Source organism: Falco punctatus, assembly GCF_963210335.1.
Source record: "Falco punctatus genome assembly, chromosome: 17".
Lineage (NCBI taxonomy): Eukaryota > Metazoa > Chordata > Aves > Falconiformes > Falconidae > Falco > Falco punctatus.
The window spans coordinates 3,450,391-3,462,883 of record NC_137597.1 but is presented as its reverse complement, the minus strand read 5'-3'; the positions used below and the strand labels follow the sequence as shown (position 1 = coordinate 3,462,883).

The following is a 12,493-nucleotide window of genomic DNA, read 5'->3' as shown; positions in this document are numbered from 1 at the left end:
CTGTTTCCGTTACTACGGCCCAGCTCTTCAGCTGCTCCCCGGGGCCCCTGGAGCGGCCGGGCGGTTTACACGGCCCAGGTTGTGGGGTTCCTGCAGCAGCCTGGGGGGGTGGGGGATGCTCTGGTCATTCGGAGACCCGAGTGCGGTGCGGGTATTCGGTGGGGCCAGCAACTGCGCTTACGGCGTGTTTTTATTTTCTTTTTCATATTGCACTCTGAAGACATAGTCCTGAGCTGTGAAGTCTAGGACAGTGTAATGAAAAGTTGTTTCTCTCTTTCCCAAAGAAAAGCCAGAGTATTTGAAGACGGGTAGGGCTGTCCTAGCAGAGCCCCTCAGCTGCCGCCCCTCCTCGCTGTGCGGCGTATTCCTGTCTCCCAGGGTGATTGTGTGATCTCTGCCTTCCCCTGAGTGCTGGGTGTGAGCCCTCGCTCCTGGTACCCCGCTTCCAGAGGGAGCCTGCCCCTCCCTCGGCACCTCAGTACACGAGAGGGAGGGGAAGGGGAGGTGGGAGGGAAACGGTTTGATTTACAAAAATTCGCCTTCAGAGAAGAGGCTGGAGTCTGTGTGCTCGCCCAGGCTGTTCTGCACAGACAGGAGTTACCAGAAACTCTGTGCAGGGCCAGGGACTGGCCTGGGACTGGTCAGGGTTTAGGTGACAGGACTGGCGGCTTGTCCTGCGGATCCCTTCCCCGGCCGGGGGGGCTCTGGGGGTTTTGCAGGGTAGCGCAGGCAGCAGAGGCTCCCCAGTACGGCTCCTGTGAGCACTGGTGCAAGCAAAGGCTTCGGCAGCACCAGCAAAGGAAAAGCCACAGCCGGCGCTGCCCATACTGAAGGGGCGGTGACCTGTCTGTCAACTGCCCTGCCTCAGTTTCCCCTCTGTGAAAAGAGCTGGATTATCTCTGCTCAGAGGGGGAGCAGGAGGATTAATTAGCGCATCGGTTGCAAAGTGCTTTGCAGCTGTAAAACACAGTGTCAATGCCAAGTATTCATAAAAGGAGAGGGAGAGGGTGGGATGCTCGAGGTGAGCAGGAGCTTCCCGACGAGTGCAGCCGTGTCAGGGCAGCTGCCCTGTCCTCTGCCACTGTCCTGAGTGCAGGGACAGCTCCAGGCTCCAGGCCTGCCCGAACCCAGGGCTGGTTGGGGACTTTACCTCACAACTTCTCGCAGCTGTAGTGATGCCGCGGTGCTGCCGGTGCCTGGGACAGACCCCCGCATGGGGGGCTGCGTCCCCCGGGCTCTGGGAGAGAGGATGGACCTGTCCCCTCTCAGGGTGGTGGTGTCTGACTTAAGATGTGGCGCTTCCCTGTCTGCAGCTCGTGGTCCCATGTGTCCCGGGCAGCCTTTTTAAAATACTGATATTCCAAGGAGGAGCTGTGGGAGCAAATTAGTCGCTTTTATTTTATTTTCCTCCTCTTCAGGGTAGCAGATTTCCCTGGTGCAATAATTCCTTTAAAATCCGAAGGGGAAGAGTGCTGGGCTTCCCCTCCGTGTCGCAGGGCTGGTCGGTCCCAAACCTGCCCCTGCTGCCGCTCTCCGGCTCCTTGCCGTGCCTCAGTTTCCCTGCCCTCTGCCCGCCCAGCCCCTTCCCCTCCCTACCTCGCAGGGGTGTTATGAATTACCGTTTCTAAAGCACTTTGAAGCCCTCTTGGGGAAGGCACCAGAGAAGTGTGTGTGCTGGACCGAGGCCCGGGGGATTTGTCCTTCCAAAGCCCCCAGTGGCAGCCCCTGCTGTGGCCGGCATGCAGGACTCACGTGCTCATCACCTGGGGAACTTTTTGCTCTTCCCCCCTCAACAGTGTAACAACCCTCAAACTGAAATGTATATTTTTGCTAGAAGTACAAACCTCCAAGTGTTTTTAATAATATAAATAGTGTCCACAAACTGACTTGACTTTAAATAAATCTGAACTAAATATTTAAGAACCTTTTCGCATCCGGCCTTTCTCTGGGGGATTTCTCTCGGCCCCTGGGGGGCTGCCCTTTGGGAGGGTTTCCATCAGAAGCGATGATTTTCCATCAGAGGCTGGATTTGCTGTGATTTCCAGGGATTTGCCACGATTCCCAGGTCTCTGTGCTTCCCAGGTCTTGTAGCTGCTGTGTTTTTTCCATCAAACCTAAAGGCAGCAAGAGCCGGTCGTGAGCAGGGTCCCAGCCTCAGAGCCCCCTGTCCCAAATTTTTGCCATAGCCCTTGCTGCGGGGTGAAGCTGGGCAATGAGCTGAGCGGGGCCGTAGCCACCCCAAGGTGGGCAAGGGTGGGCTCAGGGACAGCCCAGCCGTGTGCTGGCACCGGCCTCTGCTCTTGGCCGCGTCTGAGCACCCCAGGGTTTGCACAGACCGGCTGCAGCCCGCCAGGCTGCCCTCTCTGCCCCCCGTCAGGGTGTCCAAGCACTCGGCACTTCCCCAAGCTGTGCCACTGCCCCAGCCTTCCCCATGCGTCTGGGGCCACAGAAAGCCCTAAAGGTCCCAGGTGGGGTGGGGGCAGCAGCAGGGTGAGGGTTGAGGTGCTGGGCCTGCCGGGCAGGTGACAATCACCCAGGTGGGCACCAGCTGCACCCACCAGCCCCTATCTGTTGGGGTTTAACCCGGCAGGCGGCGAAATGCCACACAGCTGCCCTCTCTCTCCCCCCGCAGCGGGACGGGGGAGAGAACCCGAAAAAAGTAAAATTCATGGGCTCAGATAAAGACAGTTTAATAGGACAGAAAAGGAAGGGACGATAATAGTAATAATAGGAGGAAGAGGAAGAAGAATTAGAACATGCAAAGCGAGGGATGCACAGTGCAGTTGCTCACCACCCACCAACTAATGCCCAGCCAGTCCCTGAGCAGCGGCCCCCAGCCAGCTAATTTATATACTCAGCATATATATCATCATATGGTATAGAATATCTCTTTGGCCAGTTCGGACCAGCTGTCCCAACTGTGTCCCCTCCCAGTTTCTTGTGGCCCCCTGGCCTCCCTGCTGGCAGGGTAGTGTGAAGAGCTGCAAAGTCCTTGACTAGTGTAAACACCACGTAGCAACAAGTAAAACGTAGTGTGTTATCAATGTTATTGTCATCCTAAATCCCAAACACAGCACAGTACCAGCTACTAGGAGGAAAATTAACGCTATCACAGCCGAAAACAGTACGCCACCCAAGGCCATAAATAGCCCTGGAGATGGCCCTGCCCTCTTGTCTGCTGGGGACGAGATGGAGCCAGGCTCGCTGGTGGCATCTGGGGTGTTAAGGGCCGGGGGGGACTGTCTGAGACCCCCGTGCAGGTAGGGCTTGGTGGGGGGGGTGGCTGGGAGCAGCTTGGGGGGGTGGTGTAGGCTGGAGATGGGGCTGCAAGCCTTTCGCTGTGGGAGCAGAGTGGTTTGTGATGCCTTTGAAACCCACCCCTCCACCCCCTGCCATTTCCCATTTCTCCTGGAGGCTGTGGGGCTGGGGGGAACGCAGCCTGTGCGTCCGGCTGGCCCTCCTGCTGGAGCTGGGGGTCCCTGGCAGCGTGCTGGCTGGGCACCCCTCCCTGCCAGCCCCAAGCCAAGGGCTCCTGCCCCTTCCGTGCCCCCATGGGGAGCCAGAGCCTGACCCGTACCCCTGGCTCGTCTCCATGCTCCGGGGGGAGCCCCCAGGCTCGTGGCCCCCGGCTGGCGCAGCCCTGGGCTTTGTTTGCTTTGCAATTAGCTGGGAAATAAGGCTGGATGGGGTGAGGAGAGCCCCGGCGCTCTGCTGGGCTCTGCCCTTGGTGGGAGCTCCGGTGCCCAGACACCAGCCTGGGGGCTCCGAAAATATGGCCCCATCCAGGCACCGCTGGTACCCGGGGGGGTGGGGGGGCCGGCGGAGCGGGGCTGGAGGGGGGCTCTGAGCCCGGCCACGTGGCTTCTCCGACTGGCAGGAATTTTGCCCGCGGATCCTGCCGATGGGGCCAGAACTGCCGCTTCTCTCACGATAGAAAATCAGTCCAGATCTGCAGGTACTTCCAGAGCGGGTTTTGCAGCTATGGAGAGTGCTGCAGGTAAGGGGCGGCGAGAAGGGGGCCTGACGCCACGAGGATGGGCTTGGGAGCCAGGAGGTGTCATGCTGGGCTGACCCTGTCTGTCCCTGGGCTCCTCCAGCTACCAGCACATCCAGGATGACCCAGTGCCAGTGGGAACCCGCCATGGCCCCGTGCCCCCCGGCCGCTGGGGCTCGCAGCCTGACAGTGTGCCCACAGCAGGGGGCGGGGGCTGGGGGGTAGCACGGCGCAGCTCGGCCCACCCTGTCCCCAGCGTGAGGCATGTGCCCTTCAAGTTGCCAAGCGCGGAGGTTAAGGAGGAAGAGAAAGACAAGAACATCTCAGCACCTGATAGTGCCCCCCGTGGGGCCATCAGCAGAGAATTTGTCCCTGCAGGAGCTCAGGGTGCCTCAGGTAGGTGCCAGGCTGCCCAGGGGACCAGCGGGGGCTGAGGATACCGGGGTGGTCGCAGTGGAGCATCCTGTGCATGTTTCTGCCTTTGACCCCAATCCCCCTCCCTCCGTCTCGGGGCAGGGACCACCTGGGGCTGTGGAAAGCTCTTAACAGCTTTTTTTAGGGTGGGGACCTTAACTGCTAAGCCACGATGATGGGGTGGGATGTGCTTTTCCCCTCTGAGAGCTCTCCTGCCTTGCAGGCTCCCAGCCCCGAGGGCTGGGACTGGATCCAAACTCCTCTGACCCCAGAGAGGCAGCGGTGGAGACGGTGACACGGACTGACCCTGCCAAGGTAGGCTTGGGGGTCTCCTGTGGCTGGGGGGGTCCCATCGCCCCACATCAGTCCCCTAGGCCGGGGCAGTGATGGAGCTGGAGGGCTGCAATGCTGTGCCGCTCTGCTTGCAGGTCACGATGGAGCCGGGAGCTGCGGCAGCCCTGATCCCCACTGCGGTGCTGAGGGCTCGGAGCGAGGCCGTGGTGTGCGGCATCTGCATGGACCGTGTGTATGAGAAGCCACTGCCAGAGGAGCGGCTCTTTGGGATCCTCCCGAACTGCAGCCACGCGTACTGCGTGGGCTGCATCCGCAAGTGGCGTCGCAGCCGGGACTTCCAGAGCATGGTCATCAAGTGAGTGGGGACAGGGATGTGGCAGGGTGGTTACTGCCACCCCTTCTGCACCCTGAAATTCTTCCTTGGGTCTGGTGATGTAGCTTTGGGATTGGAGTGACTTTCCTGTGGGAACAGGCTCTTGGGACTTGTGATGGAGACGGGGATGCTGGATGAGGCTGTGGTGGTGGGACCACCCATGTTCCCTCTTCCCTTTTTGGGACACCCGCCTGCACCCATTGCCTTCACCCAGGGCCTGCCCAGAGTGCCGGATCACCTCCAGTTACTACATCCCCAACAAATACTGGGTCTCGGATGCGGAGGAGAAGGAGAAGCTCATCAAAACCTTCAAGGCACGGACAGGGTGAGTGTGTGGCACTGCGGGCTGCAGTGTTGCTCCAGGAGCCACGCACACAACTGTGCCTTGGATCCCACAGGAAAATCAGGTGCAAGTTCTTTGTCCAGAACTCTGGCCACTGCCCGTTCAAGTCAGACTGCATCTACCTGCATGAGGTGCCTGCCAGGCAGCCACTGCAGCACAGGCAGCAGTGGCCGAGGATGCCCGCTGTAAGTGGGACAGCATGTGCTGGGGGGCTGGGGCACGGCACGGCCGTGTAACACCGCCGGAGGCCGGGGCTCATCCCCTCTCCTGTGCTGCAGGTGTTCAGCCCTTCTCCCTCAGAGAGCTCTGATGAGGATGAGGAGCTCTGCGTGCTGGAGTGGGCACTCACCCTGGCCCTGATGGAGACAGACGTGCTGCTTGAGTTAAGGCCATGAGATGCTCTTCACACACTTCAGCGACTCCAAGCCACAGGGTGTCCCCTGGGCCCGAGGGCTGCCCGTGGCGGGGAAATGTTTTCTGGGAGGGGAAAGCATCTGCTTTTGATGTGTTTAGCTGTTGCTGGTGTTGGTTTAGGGGGGGCTCCAGGCATGGAGTGGGGTGGGATGGGGAAATAATGTGGCTGTACCAATGTCTGAACGCTCAGCAGGTCCCACATCCCCGCTCCTCCCAGGGAGCTGGGGGTGACAGAGCTGCAGGGGTCTCAGGGCAGTGGGGCACAGCCCCCCCTTATCTGGCCTTCACCTCCTTAGCCGTGCTCTGCACCCCTGGGAGACCTCACAGGAGCTGGGGTGGTGGGCTGGGGGACAGTGGGGGTTTTTAATGCACACGGGGCCGCGGCTGGGGGAGCTGGACAGCTGGGGGTGAATATTTTAAACTGCTTTTAGCCAAATCTGGGAATAATGAAATAAAATGGACTGTGTAACATCAGGCTGCCTGGGGGCTCTCCTTCCGCGGGGGGAGGGGGGGCTGAGGGGATACCCCCGCGGGGGTTGGAGCAGGGGGGATGTTAGGGTTTGACTTTAAGGATTTATTTGCAGAATATATAAATATTGCATGCCGGGTTGATTTGCATATTCGGCGCGCTTTTCCAGCGGGGCGTGGCCGGAAGCGCGCGGCGCCTGTTCCGGGGGTGGTGCGCGAGGGTCCCGGGGCACCGGTACCGGGCAGCCCCCGGGGGGGCGGGGAACAGCGGGCGCCCTCCGCTCCCCGCCGCCTTGTCCCCGCGGTGAGTGCCTGCCCGCTGCGGGCCCCCCCGCGGGCGGCCGGCTGTGCCCCGCCTGGTTTGCCGGCGGACGGGAGCGGGTCACCGGGGCACGGTGATAATAACGGGGTCAGCGTGGCTGTGGGTGCCGGGGCGGGGGGGTTAGGGCTGGTCTGTTCCTGGAGGAGGGGGACGGAGGGGGTGGGGGGGTTCCTTCTCGCCCCACCCCCCACCCCGGGAGCTGGTGGTGGGGAGCTGGGAGCGAAGTGGTTTTGGAGGAGCTCCCGGTGCTCTGGCCTGGCTGCGGCCCCCGGGAATGCTCCTGCAGCCCCCCCGGTGAGGAGGGTAACCACGGACCCCGCTGCGAGCGGGGAAGGGCAGCCCCAAAACTGCAGCTGGTGAGGGAGGACCGTGGGGTTTGCTCCGGAGCACGGCTGGCCAGGTCCCGGATGCACGGAATCTCCCTGCGCCCCTCGGTGTGACCCGTGTCAGGCGCTCCCCAATTTTCTTGCAGGCGGCTGCGAAGCCCCCGGAGCAGCGATGGAGCCCCCCTGGCTGCGGAGCTTCGACAAGCCGTGCCGCCTCCTGCTCCACACGCTCGCCTCCGGCTCCTCCGGGACGCAGGCTGCCCTCCGAATGCTGCAGCGGGGCCAGGCCCACGAGGGAGCGGGGCAGGCGTTTCCCTGGCAGCCCTTCATCGCAGCCCTGTGTGCTGAGGAGCCCACGCTGGAGGGGCCGGAGGGGGCCCTGGCTCTGTGAGTCAGCCGCGTTTCCAAAACGTGGTGTTTTGGGGGGGGTGGGGTGGGGGTGGTGGCACGGCGAGTGCCCGATTCAGCACTGTGCATCCTCTCCCCCCCGCTGCAGCGGTCCGTAGGGGAAGTCAGGATCGTAGCAGGGACCTGCCGGTCTTCCAGCTTGTGTCTGCAAAAGCTGGTGAAGCCATTTGCCGCCTCCTCTGGCTTCCCAGTCCCGTTATACCCTGCGCCGTGGGGCAGGTTGGCAATAAGGAGTTGGGGATTTGCTCTGACGCCCTGCCTCTCCCTTTTCTCCCTTTATCCAGTAAGCCACGGCTGCTGCTGCTTCCCGTCATGTGCCAGAGAAACCTCTTCTCCCTGCTCCTCGTGGTGCGAGCCATGGTGCCAGGGGGCTGCCTGGGCCAGCTGCTCCAGGCTGTGGAGCAGGATTCCCATGTGGATCCCTGGGTGCGGGCGCTGGGGGATCTGCTCCAGCAGGGACCAAGGGGAGAGGAGTGCTCCCCACCTCCCACTCCCTTGTCTTCTGTGTGCCAGCAGCAGCTTAGCTGCCTGTGCCAGAAAATCACCCAGAACAAACCAGAGGGGCAAAGAAAACTGAACTGGTGCTTCAGCAGGCAGCCTGGTGCCGCTGGGGATGTGGCTGACACTATGCTTGAAGATGGGAAGCACAAGAAAGTGTTGGAGGAGAGCCTGGATTTGGACAAGGAGAGAGAGGGAAAGGGCTTGCTTCTGGAGGAGGTGGTGTTTGACCCCCCGGGAGCCCAGGAGGCTGGGGATGTGGCAGGGATGGAAGAGGAGGTACCTGCGGAGCCTTCAGGGGACGGATCTGCTCAGAACCTGGATGGAGCTGCTCTGGAAAGCTCGGAGCAGGATGCAGCCGGGGAGCCCAGGAAGATTCCCCAGGCAGAGCTGGCAGCAGAGGCCCAGTCCTTTCTCCAGGTACTGGGCAGGGTTTCCTTCCCCCTTCCAGCCAGGGAGCCTTTACAGTCTGGTTTCTATTCCGTTGTCTCATTTTCCTCAGATGCATGGACAGAGGCTGAAAGTGCTGCTGCAGAAGGAGTCTGACGTAAGTGGTTACTCCTGTCTCTCTGCTGGAGCTGATGGTATAAAGGGGTTCACGCCATGGCCTCCAGAAGGGGTGGGAGACAGGTGGCTTTCACAGGGAAGACTGGAGGGGGATACCAAACCCCACTGCCACCTCCTCTGAGCTCAGGTTCTGCCTGCCTCCGCCTCCCAGGGATGTGCGATGTGATGGGCGGCCTGTGGGGTCAGCGCTGGCCAAAGCAGGGGGCGGTAGGAAAGAGAAAAGCCCTGGAGCTGTATTTTGTGAGTTGCTTTATTTGTTGTATTGCCCAATACTGTGTTTTTCTCCAGCGCTCAGATCTGAGCATCCCGCTGGAGGTGCACGTCCTGAACAGCTGCTCTCCCAGCCAGGTGAGCTTCATCATCCTTGCTGCAACTGCCATGGAGGGCCTGCTGCTGTCCCTAATGTCCCTGTGCCTTCTGCTGTCCCCAGCTTGAGGGGCTGTGCTCCTTCCTCCAGCTCTCCACGTGCCCGGAGCACCTCCTGGTGCGTTTCTGCAGCTGGCTGTTAGCTCTCACCCCCAACCTCAGCTACACCAGCGCGGCCGTCCTGGCAGAGCAGCTCTTCCTCAGGCGAGTAAGTGTGAGGGCAGCAGAGGCTTCCTGCACCCCATTTTCCTCACCACCATCCCCATCTCCTGCCTTTTCTGTCCCTAGGTCCTGTCCCTCACCCAGCCACCCTCCCGTCACCTCATGGCTGCCCTCGCTTCGTTTTGCTCCAAGTATTCCCAGCCCTTCTGTGAAGTCCTGGTGGCTGCGGTCCTACGGGAGCCTGGGGAAGGTGCGATGGGCTCGCAGGAGGCACGGCTGCTTCTGGAAGCAGCTGAGGGAGCTGAACAGGGGCCCATGGGCTGCATCCAGCAAGAAGGGAAGCCCCAACTGTAGAGTGCTGTCTCCTGGGAGGCATTTATCACCCAAAACGTGTTAGGAATCATGGAGGAATGGTGCTGGTTTTATCTGGGCAGGGAAACACTTGGGAGTTTGGGTGGGAGACGGGTTTACAAATGCCTGAGATGGAGAGGGAGGAGAGGCTAGGCTGGTTTCTCAGCACCAGTTCCCCCAGAGGACAGCTGCCATCCCTTCATGGAATAGAGGCTTCCTGACAGCTTCTAATGCTGGGGCCAGAACTGCCCCAGGGTGGCTCTGCTGGCATGAGAAGAGGGTCCTGTGTGAACCCCTGCCATAGCAGCATCCCCTTTTCCTAGGGACTGGTGCTAATTAAACCCTTGCTGCAGACAGGCAAAGGAAGCTGGATTATCCTGAGTAGGTTTTGGGTGTCCTGACTGGGATGTACCTCTGTGTGAAGGGGTGCCAGGAAGAGTTGGACACATCCCTATGGATTTGGCAGCTTCTGGAGACTCTCCTCCCTCTTCTTCGCTCTTGCAGGTGCTGAGCAGACCAAGCTGGTGTGCGAGCTTGTGGAGGAGTGCCTGGAGCCAGACTGTGTACGACTGGTGCTAAGGTAAGAGATTACAGGGACAACAGCTCTGCTTCAGCTTTTGTGCCTGTCTTGATGGGTCTGGCTGGCTCCAGCCACTCAGGAGCACCAGCGAGGCCGTGTGAGCATCACATCTCCTCTTCACCGTCCTTTGTAGCCAAGTCCTAGAGATGCCTTTGACAGAGAAGCTCCTGCCAGTGCTGCAGGCTGTGCTGGAGCGGCAGGTGAGGGGATCTCGAGGATCCCCCTTGTCCCCCTGGGTTTCTTTGCTGGCTCCAGCAGCGCTAGAGCAAGGACCAGCTCTCCTCTCCATTCGTGGCTCTTCCAGGAGGTGCTGCCCCCCGAGCCCTTTGAACTCCTGGTCCTGACTCTGTGCCGGCAGGCCCCAGTCTTTGCCACGTCACTGAATTATGCCAAGCTGGTGACAGCCATGCTCACCATGTACCAAAGCCAGGTAAGACCAGGCTTGGGTCCTGCAGATCAGCTGGTAAAGCTGACCCAGGGGTCTCGGGTGGGCTCCTGGCAGCACAGCTCTCTGAGCTCCTTGCTTCTGTCTGTCCCAGGTCACCCCAGCCCACCGGAGCAGTCTGGCTGCTGCTCTGGATCAGAGCAATGCGGCCCTGAAGAAGTCACTGCAGGCCATTCTGGAAGGAGCCAGGTAAGGTAGATGCGGGGCTGGGGGGGTCTCTCATGGGGGGTGGCAGCCTCTGCATTCCTTGTCTACCCCAGGCAGTGGGAAACTGAGTGCCAGCAGCAGCTGTGCCAGTGTGTGTTTGGCGGTGGGTTCCCCTTTTCTTGATTTCTCTCCTCTTTCTGTCTCCTCCTCCCAGGTGAGCGCCAGAGGGAACTGCGAGATAATAGCTTCCTTGGGCAGAGGATGCTTGCAGGGTGGTGGTAGCTGCAGCCCAGTCCCTCACTGGGGCTCACCACCAGCGTGATGGAGACGCAGCAACGTGGGCTGCGGCACACACAGCCCCCATGCCTCAGCCCAGGGCCTTGCAGGTACCTCAGGCTCAGCCAGCCTGGTTTGAGGTGGGCTATCGCTGAGCAACGCCATCCCAGCCCCACACACGCCCCCAGGCTTGAAGATGAGGGTTTTCTTGGTTAAACAATGAATATCTTTCCAGTCATCTCCGCCTTTGGACTGTCTGTGGGCTGTGAGAGTCTGCCACCACAGGCACCTTGCCACACTCAAGATGGCGCCTCCCGCCTTCCCGCCCTGCCACGCTCAACATGGCGCCTCCCTGCGTGTCCCAAGATGGCGGCAGTGGAAGGACGGCAGCTCAGCTCCCCCTCGCCCAGCTCCGGCCCCGTGGGCACCCCGCAGCCCAGCTCACCCCCACATCACGCAGGGCCCACGAGCGGGAGGGGTGACTAGGCACATAAAGATGGTTTGTGCCCCAAACGTGGCTTTATTTTAATCAGGAAAACAAACAGTCGTTAGTTTTGCATTGTCGATGGGGTAGCGTTGCCTGAAGTGGGGCTGCAGCGAGCCGGGGCCCCTCAGAGAGTCGAGGGTGCCTGTTCTCCCTGTGTGTTCCGTTATAAGAAGGGGTTTGTGTCTCCGTGCCCCCTCAGCGGGCGGCCGGGGGCTGTGGAGATGCTGAAACCCTTCGCTGCCAGGTGCCCTTGGCCATGGCGAGCGGGCTGGGCGAGGCCATGGCTCCTGCCTGGTAGCTTGTAAATCTGAAGAGCTTGACTCCTGTGCCTTATTGCTGTGGTTTGCAGGTGACCCGGCTTGTTTTAACCAACACAAATCTGCATCCTGGCTAAAAACGGAGCAGCAGGGCTGCAGTGTTTCACGTGTACCCGCGCCCTTGTCTTGTTCCTCACGCTGAGGAGCGCCATGCCTACCCGGCCTCGGCTCTCCCTGAAGCGGCTGCTCCGGCTCTGCACGAGCTGGCATGCCGCCCCTTCTCCTCGCTCACAGCCCGATGGCCCAGGTGAAGAATCATCTTGTCCAAAACCTTTATATTTGAAAGTGTTTTTCCAATGTTGTGGCCTGGAGCACCTGGCAGGCACCATTGCACAGTGCAGCTCACAGGCCCTTAGTTCTTACTGCCCTGAACACGTTGCTGAATGGAGACAGAAATTAATTTGAGGCTCTTGGAAGGTGATGATTGTGGACCAGGCATAATTGACCGTTGTGATTTTATCCTGGCTCGAAGGAGCCAAGGCACAAGTGGTATGTTTTGCACGGGTCAGCGTTTCTCTGGTGGCTAAGCTGATTTCTGGGTGGTGCAGCTGTGATCTGCTGGGTCGTTTATCTGATCTGCTGGGATTTACAGCTCTTGGGCTGCAAGAAAACAGAATTTAGATGAAGAGCTGGTTAACTTGAATTTTCTGCTTTAAATTTGCCTTTTTTTCCCTGTTCTGCCAGGGCCTGAGAGGGGCCCTGCAGTGTGTGTCATGTTTCTGGTTCTCAATGTGGTGATGATGATGGTTCCCACTGCGAGGTGCTTAGGGATATGCTAATAAAAAGTAGTTCTGTAGCATTACTGTTTCCAAATTTCTATCCTCTATCCTTGAAAACACCCACTGGAAACCTCACCTGGACACCTTCTGGTCAGAGGACTGGAAAGATGAGGATGGGAGAGGGTGGATGGCTCTGAGGGAGGTAGTGCTAGAGTTTTAACG

The 12,493-nt window shown here is 60.0% G+C and overlaps 2 protein-coding genes across 9 annotated transcripts; both read left to right on the top strand.

Annotated features, from left to right (window-relative positions):
• Window positions 1–4: 4 nt before the first annotated feature.
• On the top strand, window positions 5–6,319 carry LOC308054647 (uncharacterized protein). Its single transcript, XM_080367799.1, has 8 exons — window positions 5–3,260; window positions 3,878–3,997; window positions 4,098–4,390; window positions 4,632–4,723; window positions 4,837–5,057; window positions 5,290–5,400; window positions 5,474–5,603; window positions 5,697–6,319. Exons 1-8 carry the CDS (start codon window positions 3,190–3,192, stop codon window positions 5,811–5,813), a joined length of 1,155 nt encoding a protein of 384 aa, XP_080223925.1. The 5' UTR covers window positions 5–3,189; the 3' UTR covers window positions 5,814–6,319.
• A 150-nt stretch (window positions 6,320–6,469) lies between these two features.
• Window positions 6,470–12,351, top strand: FANCE (FA complementation group E). Of its 8 annotated transcripts, none has more exons than XR_013924166.1 (13): window positions 6,471–6,604; window positions 7,095–7,335; window positions 7,641–8,274; window positions 8,357–8,401; window positions 8,710–8,769; window positions 8,852–8,995; window positions 9,076–9,199; window positions 9,805–9,880; window positions 10,014–10,080; window positions 10,185–10,310; window positions 10,420–10,514; window positions 10,687–10,858; window positions 11,585–12,351. XR_013924166.1 is itself a non-coding variant. In XM_080367782.1 (12 exons), exons 2-12 carry the CDS (start codon window positions 7,121–7,123, stop codon window positions 10,688–10,690), a joined length of 1,563 nt encoding a protein of 520 aa, XP_080223908.1. In that variant the 5' UTR covers window positions 6,470–6,604; window positions 7,095–7,120; the 3' UTR covers window positions 10,691–12,351. The 8 variants fall into 8 exon arrangements, 5 of the variants coding, with proteins under 5 accessions (XP_080223908.1, XP_080223906.1, XP_080223904.1 ...); XR_013924167.1 differs by having other exon boundaries at window positions 10,984–12,351; XR_013924168.1 differs by having other exon boundaries at window positions 10,687–10,888; window positions 10,984–12,351.
• The last annotated feature ends 142 nt before the right edge of the window (window positions 12,352–12,493 follow it).